Genomic DNA, 16005 nt, shown 5'->3' on the forward strand with positions numbered 1-16005 from the left:
ATTGTCTGTGTTCCGGGGCCTAGCAACACTATTGCTTAGATACAAACTTGGTTTTCTGTGCCATTCCAAGCATGGCTGTAAAAATCTCTGGACCCAGACATCAGAAATGACCTTGAAAAGAATTTCTGTCACTTCTGTAATTCTATCTTTATGATGGTAAGTGACATAATGACTGGTGTGTTCACCAGTCATTACTCCTGGAAATTCCTGGAATGATTCTAAACTAGTCATGAAAATGCAACATGCAAAAAAAGGTAACAGACTTCAGTACATACAGTATATCCTGCTTCCTACACTGCAGTGTTTGTGATAGTTGGAGGCCTTTACATTGTGGTTAATGGATAGCCGGCAAAATGTTCCATTCATACCTAAATGTTTTACGTGTGTTTTAGGTGCGATGTGTTGAAAAAAAGTCCTGCTTGCTGGATCTTTGATGTGCTTTCATTAAAACGCATGCAGTGGTAATGCACCTAAAACACATGTAAACCATGTCCAAAATGCAACGTACCTAAAACACACCACACAAATGTAAACATGTCGTAAAGGCTTGTTCACATTGGTGGATTACAGCATACACCCATGTGAGGGCCATGTTTGCCTGCGCGAGAATGCACATTCGTTCCGTACATCCCTGTGCAGGCAGTTCCATTCATGTCAATTAGGATGTAGTGGCTGTACGGAGACAGCTGTTGCTTCCAATTTGACAGCTGTGCAGTTGCACAATAGGGTTGCCACCTCATCCCTTTAAACTAGGGTTGCCACTGTAATTGACCAGAGCCTCAAACAAGCTCACTCTGAATCTCTGCTGCTGATCCAAATTTGTGTGGAGATACGTGCATGTAGGGAAGCAAAACACTGGACATCCGTACAGTTCAGTTACTTCCTAATCTCTGCTTTATTACAGGCAGTGCTAAGCGCTTTACACACAGCACGATACGTCACTATTATGTTAATGTGAGTCTAAAAAGCACATCTGATTGGCTGAAGCTTGCTCATCACTTGTCCAGTCTCTTATTTCCTCATTCTTCTGATGCGTGGGAGTGGGGGGGCAGATGCCATCTTTGGCTTCTCCAGCCATCTCGAAGGGAGGGGGTGTTACTTGAGACCATCTTGAGTAAGGACTTTATTAAAGCAGTTTACATATATATACAAAGTAGAATATAGACTTTATAGTATAGAAAAGATGCATAGAAACATGTATACACATAAGAAAATAGGAATTTTTATGATTATCACATTCCTTCACACTACCTGTCCAGGATTCTCCCAGACAATCCAGTTTTTGAATCATGTGTCCGAGTTTCAAGCAGTCTGAAACCCAGACACACGATTCAAAACCTGAACTGTCCGGGTGGATGACCCGGCTGTGACTCCCCAAGTAACTGAGTACCACAACCACTGAGTGCATAGGTGTGCCCACAGGCTATGTGTACCTGGACAAACCATAAACACCAGGGTTACCAACTGTCCAGAGGGCTAGCTGAAGTTGTCGAAAACAAGTGTCTGTGACACTCTCTCTCACACTGCCCAGAACAGAGCCCTCTGCACGTATAGGAGAGGACATGGGTGGGACAGTAGAGAGGGCTTGATCTGCTCCTCCTCCTCCTGCCCCTACCTCTCTGTGTCATGCCAATCCTAGGTGTGCTGTGCCTCAGAAGAGGGATGCGTGGCTGGGAAATGTAAAACCCAGTAGCTGGAAGATACATGGTGGATGAAAGGTGCCGATGCCTGAGCCTCAATCCTCGGATGAGTGAGGTCATCATCCACTGTCTGTGACTGAAGTTTTTCCCCTCCATCTTTTCTCTCTCCTGCCTCTGAGTGAGTACACTAAGGCAGTGTTTTTCAACTCCAGTCCTCAAGACACACCAACAGGTCATGTTTTCAGGCTTTCCATTATTTTGCACAGGTGATTTGATCAGTTTCACTGCCTTAGTAATCACCACAGCCGTTTCATCTAAAGGAAATCCTGAAAACATGACCTGTTAGTGTGCCTTGAGGACTGGAGTTGAAAAACACTGCACTAAGGTAAGAGGGACTCAGATGTAAGGGGGGCTTTGGTAAATAGAAATCCCCTTATTTCAGAGTTTCCCTCAACACAAAAGTCCACAGCGTTCCACCTAAACAAAAACATTTGCTGTGCGTCGGTTTTGGCTTGAAGAAAAGGTGGAAACCCTACTTTAACCACTTCGGCAGAATGGCACGGCTGGGCACAGGGACGTATATATTCGTCCCCTTTAAGAGCCCAGCCGTGGGTCACGCACGCGCCGCCGTCGCACGCACGCGACCTGGTCCGAAGCTCCGTGACCACACCCGCGAGAACCGCGGGCCCGATCGCCACCGGTGTCCCGTGATCGGTCACAGGAGCTGAAGAACGGGGAGAGGTGTGTGTAAACACACCTTCCCCGTTCTTCACTGTGGCAATGTCAGTGATTGTCTGTTCCCTGATATAGGAAACGACGATCACTGACGTCCAGCCCCGCCCCCTACAGTTAGAAACACACGTGAGGTCACACTTAACCCCAACAGCGCTCCCTAGTGGTTAACTCCTTCACTGCATTGTCATTTTCACAGTAATCAGTGCATTTTTATAGCACTTTTCGCTGTGAAAATGTCAATGGTCCCAAAAATGTGTCAAAATTGTGTCCGCCATAATGTCGCAGTCACGAAAAAAATCGCCGATCGCCGCCATTAATAGTAAAAAAAAAAAATATTAATAAAAATGCCATAAAACTATCCCCTATTTTGTAAACGCTATAAATTTTGTGCAAACCAATCGATAAACGCTTATTGCGATTTTTTTGCCAAAAATAGGTAAAAGAATACGTATCGGCCTAAACTGAGGGTGAAAAAAAGATTTTTTTTATATCTTTTTTGGGGATATTTATTATAGCAAAAAGTAAAAAATATTGATTTTCTTTCAAAATTGTCACTCTATTTTTGTTTATAGCGCAAAAAATAAAAACCGCAAAGGTGATCAAATACCACCAAAAGAAAGCTCTATTTGTGGGGGAAAAATGCGCCAATTTTGTTTGGGAGCCACGTCGCACGACCGCGCAATTGTCAGTTAAAGCGACATAGTGCCGAATCAAAAAAAGGGGCAAAGGTCCTTAACCTGCATATTTGTCCGGGTCTTAAGTGGCTAAACCCGAACACATATGAATTACACAGGCTCTGTGGCTAAGAGATAAGGCATTAATTGAGTTTAATTATCACCCTAATAAGCCACAGAACCTGTGTAATTAATATGTGTTTGGGTTTAAAGGGATGAGGTGGCAACCTCATTGCACAGCCCTGCACTGTATGCATTTGGCTGCAGGAGCAGCTGTGTCTATGCAGCCAGTGCATCCAACTGACATGAATGGCATTGCCCGCACAAGGATGCATGAACACGTGAGGCCTGTTTTGTTTCGTTCTTCTCATACAATCACAGTAAAAAGATTGTTGTTCTTTAAAAGCTGACACTCGTATACAAAAATCTGCTGGACACATTCTTAACATCTTGTAGGATTTTGTTACATTTGTCCACTTTAAAAAAAAAGGGTTAATAAAACAACAAAAAGATTACCTGTACAGATAATTCAGCATGAACACATAGGAAGTATACTCCAGCACAACAGCCAACTGCCAGCCATATTGCTGCGATCCAAGCAACCAGGTGAATGGCAAGCCGAGCCAGCCTCTCACTAACTGAAAGCTTTAATTTCTGCAGCAACTTTTCTGACAGGATTTCCTACAAAGAAAATATGTTAAAGCAACCTCATGAATTAGTGCCGATATCTGCATATAAACAAGTGGATAAAAGCAGATTAAAACTAAAGTTTTATTTTGCCAGCAGTTTTCTATTTAATATTTAATGATACTGAAAGAAATCATCTGTTTTCAATTGATAGAAAAGGTAATTCTGCTAATAATTTTAAATAAACAAATAAATAAACAAATTTATATACACATTGAATTTCCTGTGTGTTAGGTTCACAGTTAATAAAGCACCATTAAGGCCTAAACGCCCAATGCACAACCCGTGGCTTTTCTGTACCTTTTGTGTGGTTCTCAGGGCCCCTGCAGACTTTAAGCTGTATTTCCCTAGTGCCCTGTTCCAGCAGTGGTTTTTGGCAAGTCTCATTTAATATCAGTGGCGGCTCGTGCTCAATATTACTGCGGGAACACAGCGTCTCCTCGCAGGGATGTAGTCCCAAGGGAGGGGGCGAGCATGCTGACTAACCCCCAGCCAGAACGGCTTGGATGATGGGGGCAAGCTTACTGAGGAGGAACAGGAAGCGAGAAATTCAGACAAAGAAAACACATTTTTAGAAGGGAAATATAAGGAAAAGGTAAGTGAACCAACAATGCACTAGCTTAAAGGAACATATTTAGAAAATAAAAAACGAACCCCTTTAATTCGCTATTGTCACACAACTGGGTGGGCTTAGGGTGCAGTGCTCTGCACCCTGAGCCCAACCTTTTTTGAAGCCAATTAGAGCCTCAGGCTCTAAGTATGTGCTTCAAAAATAAAAACCCCATTGAAATCCATGCGTCCGGCACCCTGCATGTATATTAGCGGCCAGGCTCATGGATTAGGGGGCGGCCCTGTGCCCTGCATGGACGGGCTGCCACTGTGTAATATGTCTTCAGTCTATGTAAAATGTCTCCTGAAACTTGTCCCTAGTCTTTAACTCCTTCTATATCATGTTCACAGTCTCTGAAAGCCTTAGTATGCATTATGTTCACAGTCTCTGACCATCTCCTGTACCATTTTTTGCAATCTGAACATCTTGTGTTTTACATACAAAGTCCCTGATCATCTTTTGTGTTCTGTCCAAAGTTTTTGATAATCTCCTTAAATATGTCTGCAGTCTCTGACCATATCCTATGATATATCCACAGTCTTTGATCATCTTTTGTGTTATGTCCACAGTCTTTAACCATCTTCTCTAACATGTCTGCAGCCTCTGTTCACCTCTTGTATTATGTCCACAGTCTCTGACCATCTTTTATTTTATGTTCCCGGTCTCTGCCCATCTCTTGTATATTGTCCACAGTCTCTGACCATCTCTTGTATCATACCAGTCATTGACTATATCCTATTGTGTCTTTGTCGTTTCAGATGTTTGGTCCCCTTTGGTGATGTTGGGGACCAAACTTGGGGTCCCCCTAATAAGGATAGTTGACCACCACTGGCCTAGAAAATGCAGCTCTTGAAAGGGTTGTAGTCAATGTGTAGTTGTCATACTGTACAGAGTAACAAACATATGACTTTGTATCAATTATATAGTATACTGCATCTATAATACACAGTATCTAAAGATAGAACTGTCTGCATTGACCCACAGCTACCAGATGGATTTGAACTTTCACTCTCTGTTACTTTCTAGTGCAAGTATGATTGGCGGGGGGAGTAATGAGAATGAAAGTATGTAAAAAAATAATCAATGCACTTAACTTATTTTACATTTTGACTGTCCAATGATACAAGTATTTTCATCATCTACACTTATTATCATAGTATCAAAATGTCATTCTACCTAGGACTGCAAACTGCATTAGGCGGAGGCATTTCCAGTCATAAATCACAATGCCAAAGTTGTAGATTTAAATTAATGAGCCATTATTAAAATATACAAACACATTTTAATAATTGGCCAAATATGTACACAAACTGAGCTTTCGGGTGAAGGGGGGGATTATAAAGTAGGGAATTCTGGTTTGAAAATGTACAGCAGTCAGTATTGATAGAGATCATACAGTGAATATCAATTAATTTATTACAGTCAATCAGCCTAAAATCATCAGAGTTTTGTCAATCTATTCTCTCCGGAGAGGAGACGCTTGAGAGGGGATATGATAGCGATGTACAAACAGCATATTGGTGACCCTAGCATAGGGAAGAAACTTTTTAGTGAAAGGGAATTTAAAAATACACGCAGAGAAGCGGTTTAACCTTAAACTGCGTAGAGGGTTCTTTGCTGCCAGAGTGGTAAGGATGTTGAATTATCTTCCACAAGGAGTGGTATCAGCAGGGAGCGTCGATAGTTTGGAAAAACTATTAGATGAGCACCTTAAAGATCACAACATACAGGGATAGACAATGTACAATTGACATAAAAACAAGCACACTCACACACCATAGGCTGAACTGGATAGACTGGTGTCTTTTTTTTCAACCTTACCAACTATGGGCCATATTCTGAGTAGAGTTACGACGGAGTATCTCAGGAAACTCCGTCGTATCTCTCTTTTTTGACCCGCGTATCAATGCAAGTGATTCCTAGAATCATTTTCGCATAGATACGCTGAAGATCCGACATGTGTAAGTCACTTACACTGTTGAATCTTAAATGTAATTCGCCGCCGGCCACTAGGTGGCGTTTACGTTCAGGTCTCATTTGTTTATGCAAATGAGCCTGATACGCCGATTCACGAACGAATTTGCGCCGCGTAACCGTCGCTTACGTCGTTTGCGTAAGCGTAAGGTTACCCCTGCTATATGAGGGGTAACCTTACGCCAGTCCCACATATGCCATGTTAAGTATGGCGTCGGGTCCGCGTCGTCTTTTCCCGTCGGGTACGTCGTTTTCCTAAGTCGTTCTTGAATACGACTTTACGTCAATGACGCACACGTCGGCGTCATTGACGTTTTACGCAGAGAACTGGAGCATGTGCACTGGGCTATTTTTAGCCCGGCGCATGCGCAGTTCGATCAAAACGGGGGCGCGCTTAATTTAAATATAAGCCGCCCCCTTTGAAATACGCGGGGATACGCCGGGCCTTTTACACTACGCCTCCGCAAACTACGGAGCAAGTGCTTGAGGAATACGGCACTTGCTCCAGTAAGTTGCGGAGGTGTAGTGTAAATAGCTTACGCGAGGCCGCCGCAGAATATTGGAGAATCTGGCCCTATGTAACTATGTAATCACGTGATTTTATTCTAAGCAATGCAGGAGAGTAATTGAACCATGTATTAAAAATATTGATGTCCCCTTATTTTTAGTTTACATATTTATCAATTAGGTTTATTCAGACTTCATTTATATTGAAGGTTAGAAAACGTAATTCTATCCTACCCTAGATAAGAAATGTGACAACTTCAGGTCCCATGCTGTGTGCCTGTCGCTGCTTTTGCCTTCTGATTATGGCAGTTTGTCTGGATAACAGTGCAATTGTTCAGGGAGCGCAGCATGTGGCTGAAAAACGTATCTATAAAAAATATTTATTGTTTGATGTGATTATTATGGGCACCAAGTTCTATTTCCTTTGTAGATAACTTTTGGCAATGAGCCTTGAGTTCTGTAGACAAGGCTGCATTCTGTAGATACATCCATGTATACAGTTTGGGTTTGGGCAGAATGGATACAATGGAAATAAGTGATGCCATTTACAACAGTTATTTACTATTTAATTTAATTTAATTTATTTTTAATTAATGTACTTGTTATAGTTTTTTTATATAAAGCCGACAATTATGTAGCATTTTACATACTGTAGATTTACCCCAGTCCCTGCCCTCAATGAGCTTACAATGAGGTCCCTACCTCACATGCTTTTATATACACATGGGCCAATTTAGACAGGAGACAATTAACCTACCGGCATTTCTTTGGAGTGTGGGAAGAACCCAGAGCTCCCACTGAAAACCCATGCAATCAGAGATACAACATGCAAACTCCATACAGAAAGCAGTGGCGACTGGTGCTCCAGTCGGACCTGATCACAGATGCCTCCCATGTCGCTCCAGCCAGCCAAAGCGCATACACACCCCCAGGTCACAGGCTCTCTTACTTTGTGATTGCCCACCGTCGGCGGTTTCCCCCCGTGTCCCTGCCTCTTTTTCTCCTCTTTTTATCTTGAAGCCTACCCTGGCAGGGGATGGGTACAGCGGGCACAGTACACAGGCATGGAGGGAGATGACAGCCTATAGAGCGCTCCTCCATTGCAGCTGGTGGGTCAGGGTTCCCCTGCGTGACATCTTCTCACTCCTCCTCGGCGGCCAATTGGAACGCTTCTCCTTTCGGGCCAATTGGGTGATGGGTCTCAAGACCCGCTTTCTGATTGGCTGGGGGGAGGGTCAGTGTGGCAATAGTGAATAATAATTTGTTATTGTCACACAACTGGGTGGGCTCAGAGCGCAGTACTTTTTTTGAAGTCTATTCCGGCACCCTGCATGTAGATTAGGGGGCCGGACACATGGATAGGGGGGACGGCACCCGTGCTCCCCTAATGGACGGGCGGCCACTGACAGAGTGTCCTGACCAGAATTCGAACCAGGGGCCCCGGTCTAACCCCTAAGCCATGGTGCTGTCCACAGTGGCTTAGTGGTAAATGTGTCCAAAAGGTGGTGGTGTGGAGCATTATTATTCAGTATCAGTTTTACTCAAATCTTGGAACTGTACATCTCATATCATTTTCAAAGTTTACATACAGAATGGACAATACAGCTTTATTACCGTTAATCACTAGATTGTTTGCTTGGTTGAAACCAGTTTTTTCTAGTCAATGCAGGAAACAAGAGACACGGTATAGTATGCCAAACTTCATAGAAAATTCTGCAATTGGTACACACAAAGTCAATAGGTACCAGGAAATTGGTTGTATTTAATATTCTACCTTTATTTGTGTACTGAGATGTATTTTCTTTAATCTTATAGCTTTCTCATTATTTATGCTGAAATCCCAGCTGCACAGCACTTTTGCAGTGTTTCCCATGTAGGACGTAGGGTTAATAAAATTCTTCCTGAATGACTTTGCCATGCTGAAAAACAGAACAGATTAGGAAAGTATTAGAACCAAAGGTATAATTCCACAAAGAAAAGATGTTAAAAGAGAATGTGTAGTTTATTTTAGTTGCTCTAAATCAGGAAAATGTATTGCCTAAATGTTGTATTCTTTTTCAGAGGTGGAGCTTTTGGGTCATTACTTTATTTTTCTATTTAGCCATCTTGAAAAAAAAAAAAAAAAAACAGCTGTGGACAGAAATCAAGGTGAAATTTACAAACACAGATGAATGACTGTGATGCATCCCCTAGTAGACAGCAGAGTTGGAGGTTTCAGTTAGAGCCAGTGCCAGTGCCTTAAAGTGTTGTGCTAGCCCCTAGTGCTCTTAAATATTCGTAAAACAAAGATTGTGTATACTGTATATAGTAAAAACAGATGCGAAACATCTGTTTAAAAACATATAGGCTTAAAAGCGGAACTCCAGGTCATCAATTCGTTGATTTTCCACTGTTCTCTCATACCCCTGGTCAATCCATGTATAATAAAAATAAATAAAAAATTGTAATATAATAATACACTACATTTTAACCAAGTCTAAAAGTTGTGGGCATGTTATTCTCTAATAGTCTCCTTCTCCATGCTGTTCTCTCTGTATGGGCAGGGAGAAGCGACTCTCAAAGGGTTGGCATCACAAAGGTGTGCACCAACACAGGGACTACCCTTCTCTGGGGAATGCCTCAGGAGACTTTGCAGAATACACTGCCAGAAGATTGAGGCTGTATTGTGTTTGGGCGTAGCAAGCAGAGGAAAATGAATGTGCATACTACCCTTGCAACACACAACCACCTCTATGTACAAGCTGTGTCTAAATTCTGCTAGGAGAGAGACATGTCAATAATTGCATGTCAGCATTGCCTGGTGTGGGTTTACTGCTATTTGTATCATCAGGGATCTGAATACATCAACGCTGAAGTTAGGAGAACTACAAAGGGCATAAAAACTGCGGTCAGGCACAGGACAGCCAGTGCCACGCAGCTGGAAGTTACATTCGAGCCCTAGCCAGAATGAGGTGGTCAGAGGATCATTGCATGGACTACTTGAAACTGTCATGCACAGAAGATGGTGAATAGGAGGGACCACATCAAGCCTAGATAAGTGATAAACTGGAAACTGGAGTTCTGCCTTAAAATAAATTGACCCAAAACTTAATTTTATAAAATACATAAACTTTGACAAAGAACTCCTCTTATTTTGGTTTGTTAAATTTAACCATTGAAAGCATCTTTTATAGCCCACAACAATAAGCTATTAACTGATCTTGCAGATAAATGGATATTTTCTCTACTTAAAGGGATACACATTGTAAAATATGCATGCATTGCGGAGATGTACTGCATATGACACCCAAAAACATAGAAGGCAATAAAAGATGTCAAATTGTGGTTGAACATGTAAGCGCAATTTAAAAGGTCTTTCTAACAAAAGATCTCCCTGTGAGAATGCACAGATTGGCTGGAAAAATGGGAGAAAGCATTGTAAAGCTGGATCTACACACTAGAAACACATGATGTCTTGGCTATGCATATTATGCGTGGTGATGATGTAGTCACACAAGCACCCCCAATTAGTACAATGGGGGGTTGCAAGCATTGCACATACAGTCTGGACATTAGGATCAAACAGGATTTTCTAACATAATTTTTGTTCCCCGAGGATGCTACACTCCCCTATAGACATTGGATAATATTTTGATGTTGTGGCCAAAAATGGGCTTAGATAAGGAGAGTATCATCTATAGGCACCTGACTCCCTATGGCAGCTTATCTTTTTTTTTTTAAAATCAGATACATTTGTATTGTGCCATCAGAAACAAGTCATACATTGCATAGTCAAGTAATGCAAAACATCTGAAGTCAGTACAAATAAGCAGTAAGGACATATAAAATAGCGGCAGAAAGGCAATTCACATAAGACGTTTTGTACAAAAAAAAGGAGGAGAGTCCAGATAGACAGGGAAACAAAAACCTGCCTACCTGGCAAACTGACAGAGAAGGCCAACGAGCCAACAGATAATACAGAGTACTCATAACATTCTACCTGTACGAGTCACAGTACGACTAGAAACTCCCTCTCAGCAGCAGAGGGAGAACACAAATCTCACACTTTCCAGTCAAAGAAAGAAAATGCTAAGATCACCATCCAACCACCCAAATATGCTGCTCACATTTGCAATAACCGATGCATAATCAATCGTGGAGGTGCCAACCCAGGTGTGTCCAGCCATGCCTGCCATATAGAATAGAATTTTTAAGGTGCATTTCTATGCTGATATGTTAGGTGCTTTCGAATGAGAGCATAATTCACTTGTTCCACCCATTGAATTTTAGTCGGTCCATGTGCAGCAAGCCAAAACCTTGCTACCAGCTTGCGAGCTATGTATAATAATCTAATCACCACTATGCATAAGCCCTATGCAATAAAAAGAGATGGGACAACCTATGAGACTGTGAAACAGAAGTAAGGGGACCAGATTGTAAGCATAACTCCCAATTTTCCTCATAAATCTCTCCCAAATACTGTGTCCATCCCCTTCTACTCTGTAGATTCACTGTGTCCTGCGTGGACAATAATAGGTTTGAGTAGATATGAGAAATCAAGCCCTTCTTCTCTTGACCATAAAAAATGTCCTTAAGTAAGGAATGACTAACAAGCATGAGAGTGGAAATGCAGCTTTGAGCCTGAAGAGCATGTCTTAGTTGGAGATACCTATAGAATTGGGTTCTAGGAAGGTTAAATTCATTTTGGAGGTCTATAAAGGACTTCAATACATTATCATGATACTGTATATTTGGGCAACCTTATGAATACCCACCACCCTCCACTCCTGGAAACCCTCCAGTTGATATACTTCCGTAAAATTAGGATTACCCCACAATGGGGTCTCTTCCAGAAACCCCAAGATCCTCAGACTAGATATGAAAGCAGTCCAAAATTGTTTAAGAAGGACAACAGTAGGGGCCTTTTATGGCAAACGGGTAACCCTGCCTCCAGCTCAGTCAATACTATCGTATCATGCGTTCCAGTTCACAATAAGTTCCCGATCGGATCAGAGTCATCCAACATCCCACAGCCACTGAGATGCTGAAGCTGAGATGCATAAAAATAAAGTTTGGGATTGGGGACTGCAGCTCCTCCCCGATATTTGCCATATTGCAGAGTGGAAAGACAACCTGGCAACCCGTTTTCTCCATATTAGAGATCTGAACAGAGTATCAATACGGGTGAACCATCTGTGTGGGATCCACTGTGGGGAATTGTGCATAATATACAACAGTTGGGGACACCAGACCATTTTATTTAGATTTATCCTACCAATTACGGACAATGGTAAATTACACCAGGTGTTGCACGTGAGTTGGAGTTTTTTGAAAAGGGGCAAAAGATTTTCCTCTAAGTAGGACAACGGGTTTGCAGATACATACACTCCTAGGTATTTAAAAGAGTAGACTACCTTGAGGGACTCCGCAGCAACTGGCAACTAAATCATCGGAGCATCCAAAAGGTAAAAGAACAGATTTATTCCAATTGATGGAGATTCCGACAAGGAGCCAAAATGTTTAATCACCTCCATAGCACTAGTCAGGGATGCATCCACATCCCACAAATATAATAGAGTGTCATCCGCGTAAAGGGAAACCTTCTCAATGCCCCTCTCTCTCACGAACCCCACAATAGATGGGGATAAACGTATAGTGGCAGCGAGTGGTTCGAGCGCAAGTGCAAAAAGAAGGGGTCACAATGGGCAATGGGAAGAGAGGAAAAGGATCTGAAAGGTCCCCTTTCATGCGGACCCTAGCTATGCAGATATAACAGTTTGACCCAATTAATAAAATTCTCACCAAGCCCATTGACGCTGTGTCAAAGGCCTTAGCCGCGTCTAAGGAGAGAATCGCTCTTTGCCCTGGATTGTCCACTGGAATCTGAAGGTTAAGTTATAAGCACCGAATATTAAGGGCTGTGGACCTAGTGGGGATGAACCCTGACTGATCTTTATGAACCAGTTTATGTATAACTTTGGCTAACGTAGTGGCCATAACCCTGGCTAATAATTTTACATCCGTGGTCGGCAGCTTATCTTTAGTGAAAGAAACAGCTAATGTCAGGTAAAATGTGATCTAGTCAACTGATTTTTTTCTAAGAAAGGTAGCCCATGAGATATCTGAAGAGATCAGGGTGTGTTTATAGACATACAATAATTTTCTATAATGGGCTGGATCAAAAAAAAAGATCATCTTTTGTCGGTAGGCACATTTAGCAATTAAGAACAAAGATAATAAATAACCCTGTATTGCTTTATTTTCAGATCCTGACAGGTCTGAAGGTATGGCCATTGATCCTGTTCTTTTACGCAATAATTGTTTTATGACTCCAGCCTCTGTTAATCAGTGGTGGTGCTCCTTTCAAGAAAACACCCATTTCCTTCACTTGGTAAAAAAATTCCTCATATTTGTCTTGTTATCTTTTACCGCTTTTAAATAGAAAACTAGAGTCTTTTTCATTTATCTTAACCTCCCTGGCGGTATGATTCTGTCAGGAATTACGTACCAAAAGCGGTACAATTATTTGCAAGGAAATTTGGCGTTTTATACTGTAGGCCTGTAATTTTTAGGAATAACTCACTTAAATCTGACCAAACAAGAATCTAATAGGCATCCCGGGTATGACATTTTTTTAAAAACAAAATGATAAATTATAATATAATAAATAATTATAAATAATTATAACAAATAATAATATAATTCTAATAAAAATTATTCAATAATGTAATCAACTCAAAATCACTGAAATGTTCTCAGTTGCAGAATTGTCGCTGTCATTATTTTTTTTTTTTATGACGAATTTCCCCACAAATCGCTATCGCACAATTCTGCAAGTGATTATAATTTATTATCGCTGTTTTCTAGCTGATCTAAAACCATTTTTGACATAAAGGGACACTTTTGGTTGCTATGGACAATCTACAGTTTGCAGGGAGAAAAAAAGGTTTTTATTATATAAAATTACATGTAGGGCACTGGACAGACCACTAGGGACAAGGGGGTGTGTTTTTTTTACATACAGTACTGTAATCTATAAGATTACAGTATACTGTATGTAAGGTGTTTGTTTACTTTTTTGAATTTGGCGCCGATTTCCGCTCCTGTGCGTCGTAACGTCGCAGGGAACAGAGATCGGCGGCACAGGAGGACGCTGTGTGAATCGAGCGAGGTCCCGCTCGCTCACACAGCGCGGTGACATCGCTGGATCCAGGACAAGGTAAGCCAGCGCGCGCTGCAGGCTCTGCATATCTACCCCGAGCGTGACTCTGGGATACCGATCGCAGCAGAAAAAATCCAACCCGAGTCACGCTCGGGGTTACCGCCAGGGGGGTTAAAGGGGTTGTAAAGGTTCATTTTTTATTTTCTAAATAGGTTCCTTTAAGCTAGTGCATTGTTGGTTCACTTACCTTTTCCTTCGATTTCCCTTCTAAATGTTTATTTTCTTTGTCTGAATTTCTCACTTCCTGTTTCTCCTCAGTAAACTTCACACCATCTTTCGAGCAGTGTTTAGTCAGACAGCTCACTGAACAGCTTACTGAGGAGGAACAGGAAGTGAGAAATTCAGACAAAGAAAACAAACATTTAGAAGGGAAATTGAAGGAAAAGGTAAGTGAACCAACAATGCACTAGCTTAAATGAACATATGTAGAAAAATAATTACGAACCTTTACAACCTCTTTAAGTTAAACATTAAGATTATCAGCTAAAAGTTAAACAAACCCTTCTATATGCATTAATGTTTTTAAAAAGTCTTGTAGTCATTGTCAGAACATTTGGGGTTAAAAGAATATACATATAAAGTTGCATATTGTATAATTTTTCATATATATTATGAACAGATTGAACATATTGGGGGTTATTTACGATGGGCAAATCCACTTTGCACTACAAGTGCGAACTTCAAGTGCAAAGTGCACTTGAATTTGCACTTGGAAGTGCAGTCACTGTAGATCCAAGGAGGACATGCAAGGAGAATAAAAAAAATGAATTTTAGCTTGCACATGATTGGATGATAAAATCAGCAGAGCTTCCCCTCATTTCATATCTACCCCTCAGATTTACAGCGACTGCACTTCCAAGTGCACTTTCAGTGCAATTTCAAATGCACTCTGCACTTGCAGTTTGCACTTGTAGTGCAAAGTGGATTTGCCTTTCGTAAATAACCCCCAATGTGCTTTCAGATCATGACCAGTAACTCCATGTTCACAAATAACAAACCTGGCTTTTTTGGACAGCACCCCAACGCACAGTAAAATGGCTGCAAACGCATGACAACACATGGTCGTTCAATGACATACATTCATTTACAAAAAAAAAAAAAAAAATGGCCAAGTGCAATTTTTAAGCATGTTCGGGTGTGTTGGCAGCCTATTCAATTTTAATGAGCTGCCCTCACACAACATGTTATCGTGCATCAAAAAGATTTCTGTCAGGATAAACAGGTATCTTTTTACTTCTTTTTTTTAAAAGTGTATTTTTGTGCTTGTACTCGAGAGAGGAGCCAGACTGCAGGAGTTGGGAGTAGGCAGGCCTCCCCCAGAGGCAATCTGCCACCTTTCTCCATACCCCGGGTGGCAATGACGGGTGTGTGAGGGGGTCCTCCCAAATAGCCCGCCCTACCTGCTCCGCTTTGAAGCCCAACGGGGCAGAGGGACTCCCTATAAGGGAGTGAGAGGATCTAGCCCGCTCAACCAGCCCCGTTAGTCCTTCGCCTCTCTTTTTAGAGACCGCGTGGTCAAAGTGCGTGCATGTTTACCCAATTTCGAGTGCGTGTAAGTGTGGTGGTTTTTGTAGGAGTGGGGTGGGCGTACTAAGCGCAGGCTTACCTCGCATAGCACACCCACCGGGAGCCGGGCTGAGACCACCAAACTCATGGCTTGTCAGCGCAGTGCCAATCGCGTTGAGCCACCGCAGCTCCTTTGTATCTTTTTACTTCTCATACTGATATAACAAAATGCTTTAAATTAGAGGTAGACCGATATGGGTTTTTCTCTGGCCGATACCGATGCCGATATTTAGAAATCACGGCGGCCGATAGCCGATTTATGATGCCGATTTTTTTGGGCCGATATGTTAAGCCGATTTTTCAGGCGCTTTTGGGCTAAACAGTAAAGTTAGCCCATATTTTTTTTTTTTTCAACCAAAAGTTTTCATTACCTGTTTTTGTGTAAAATTATATATATATATATATATATAT

At 41.7% G+C, this 16005-nt stretch overlaps 1 protein-coding gene across 1 annotated transcript in view; it reads right to left on the bottom strand.

Moving 5' to 3' along the window:
- Nucleotides 1–16005, bottom strand: part of TMC5 (transmembrane channel like 5) — a 177895-nt gene that overhangs the window by 37862 nt on the left and 124028 nt on the right. Inside the window, exons 10-11 of the mRNA XM_040356890.1 lie at nucleotides 8602–8746; nucleotides 3566–3730 (exon numbers count right to left, since the gene is read on the bottom strand). Of these exons, the coding sequence (XP_040212824.1) occupies nucleotides 3566–3730; nucleotides 8602–8746 (310 nt within the window). The remainder of the gene's footprint in view (nucleotides 1–3565; nucleotides 3731–8601; nucleotides 8747–16005) is intronic.

This window comes from Rana temporaria, chromosome 6, assembly GCF_905171775.1.
Source record: "Rana temporaria chromosome 6, aRanTem1.1, whole genome shotgun sequence".
Classification (NCBI taxonomy): Eukaryota; Metazoa; Chordata; class Amphibia; order Anura; family Ranidae; genus Rana; species Rana temporaria.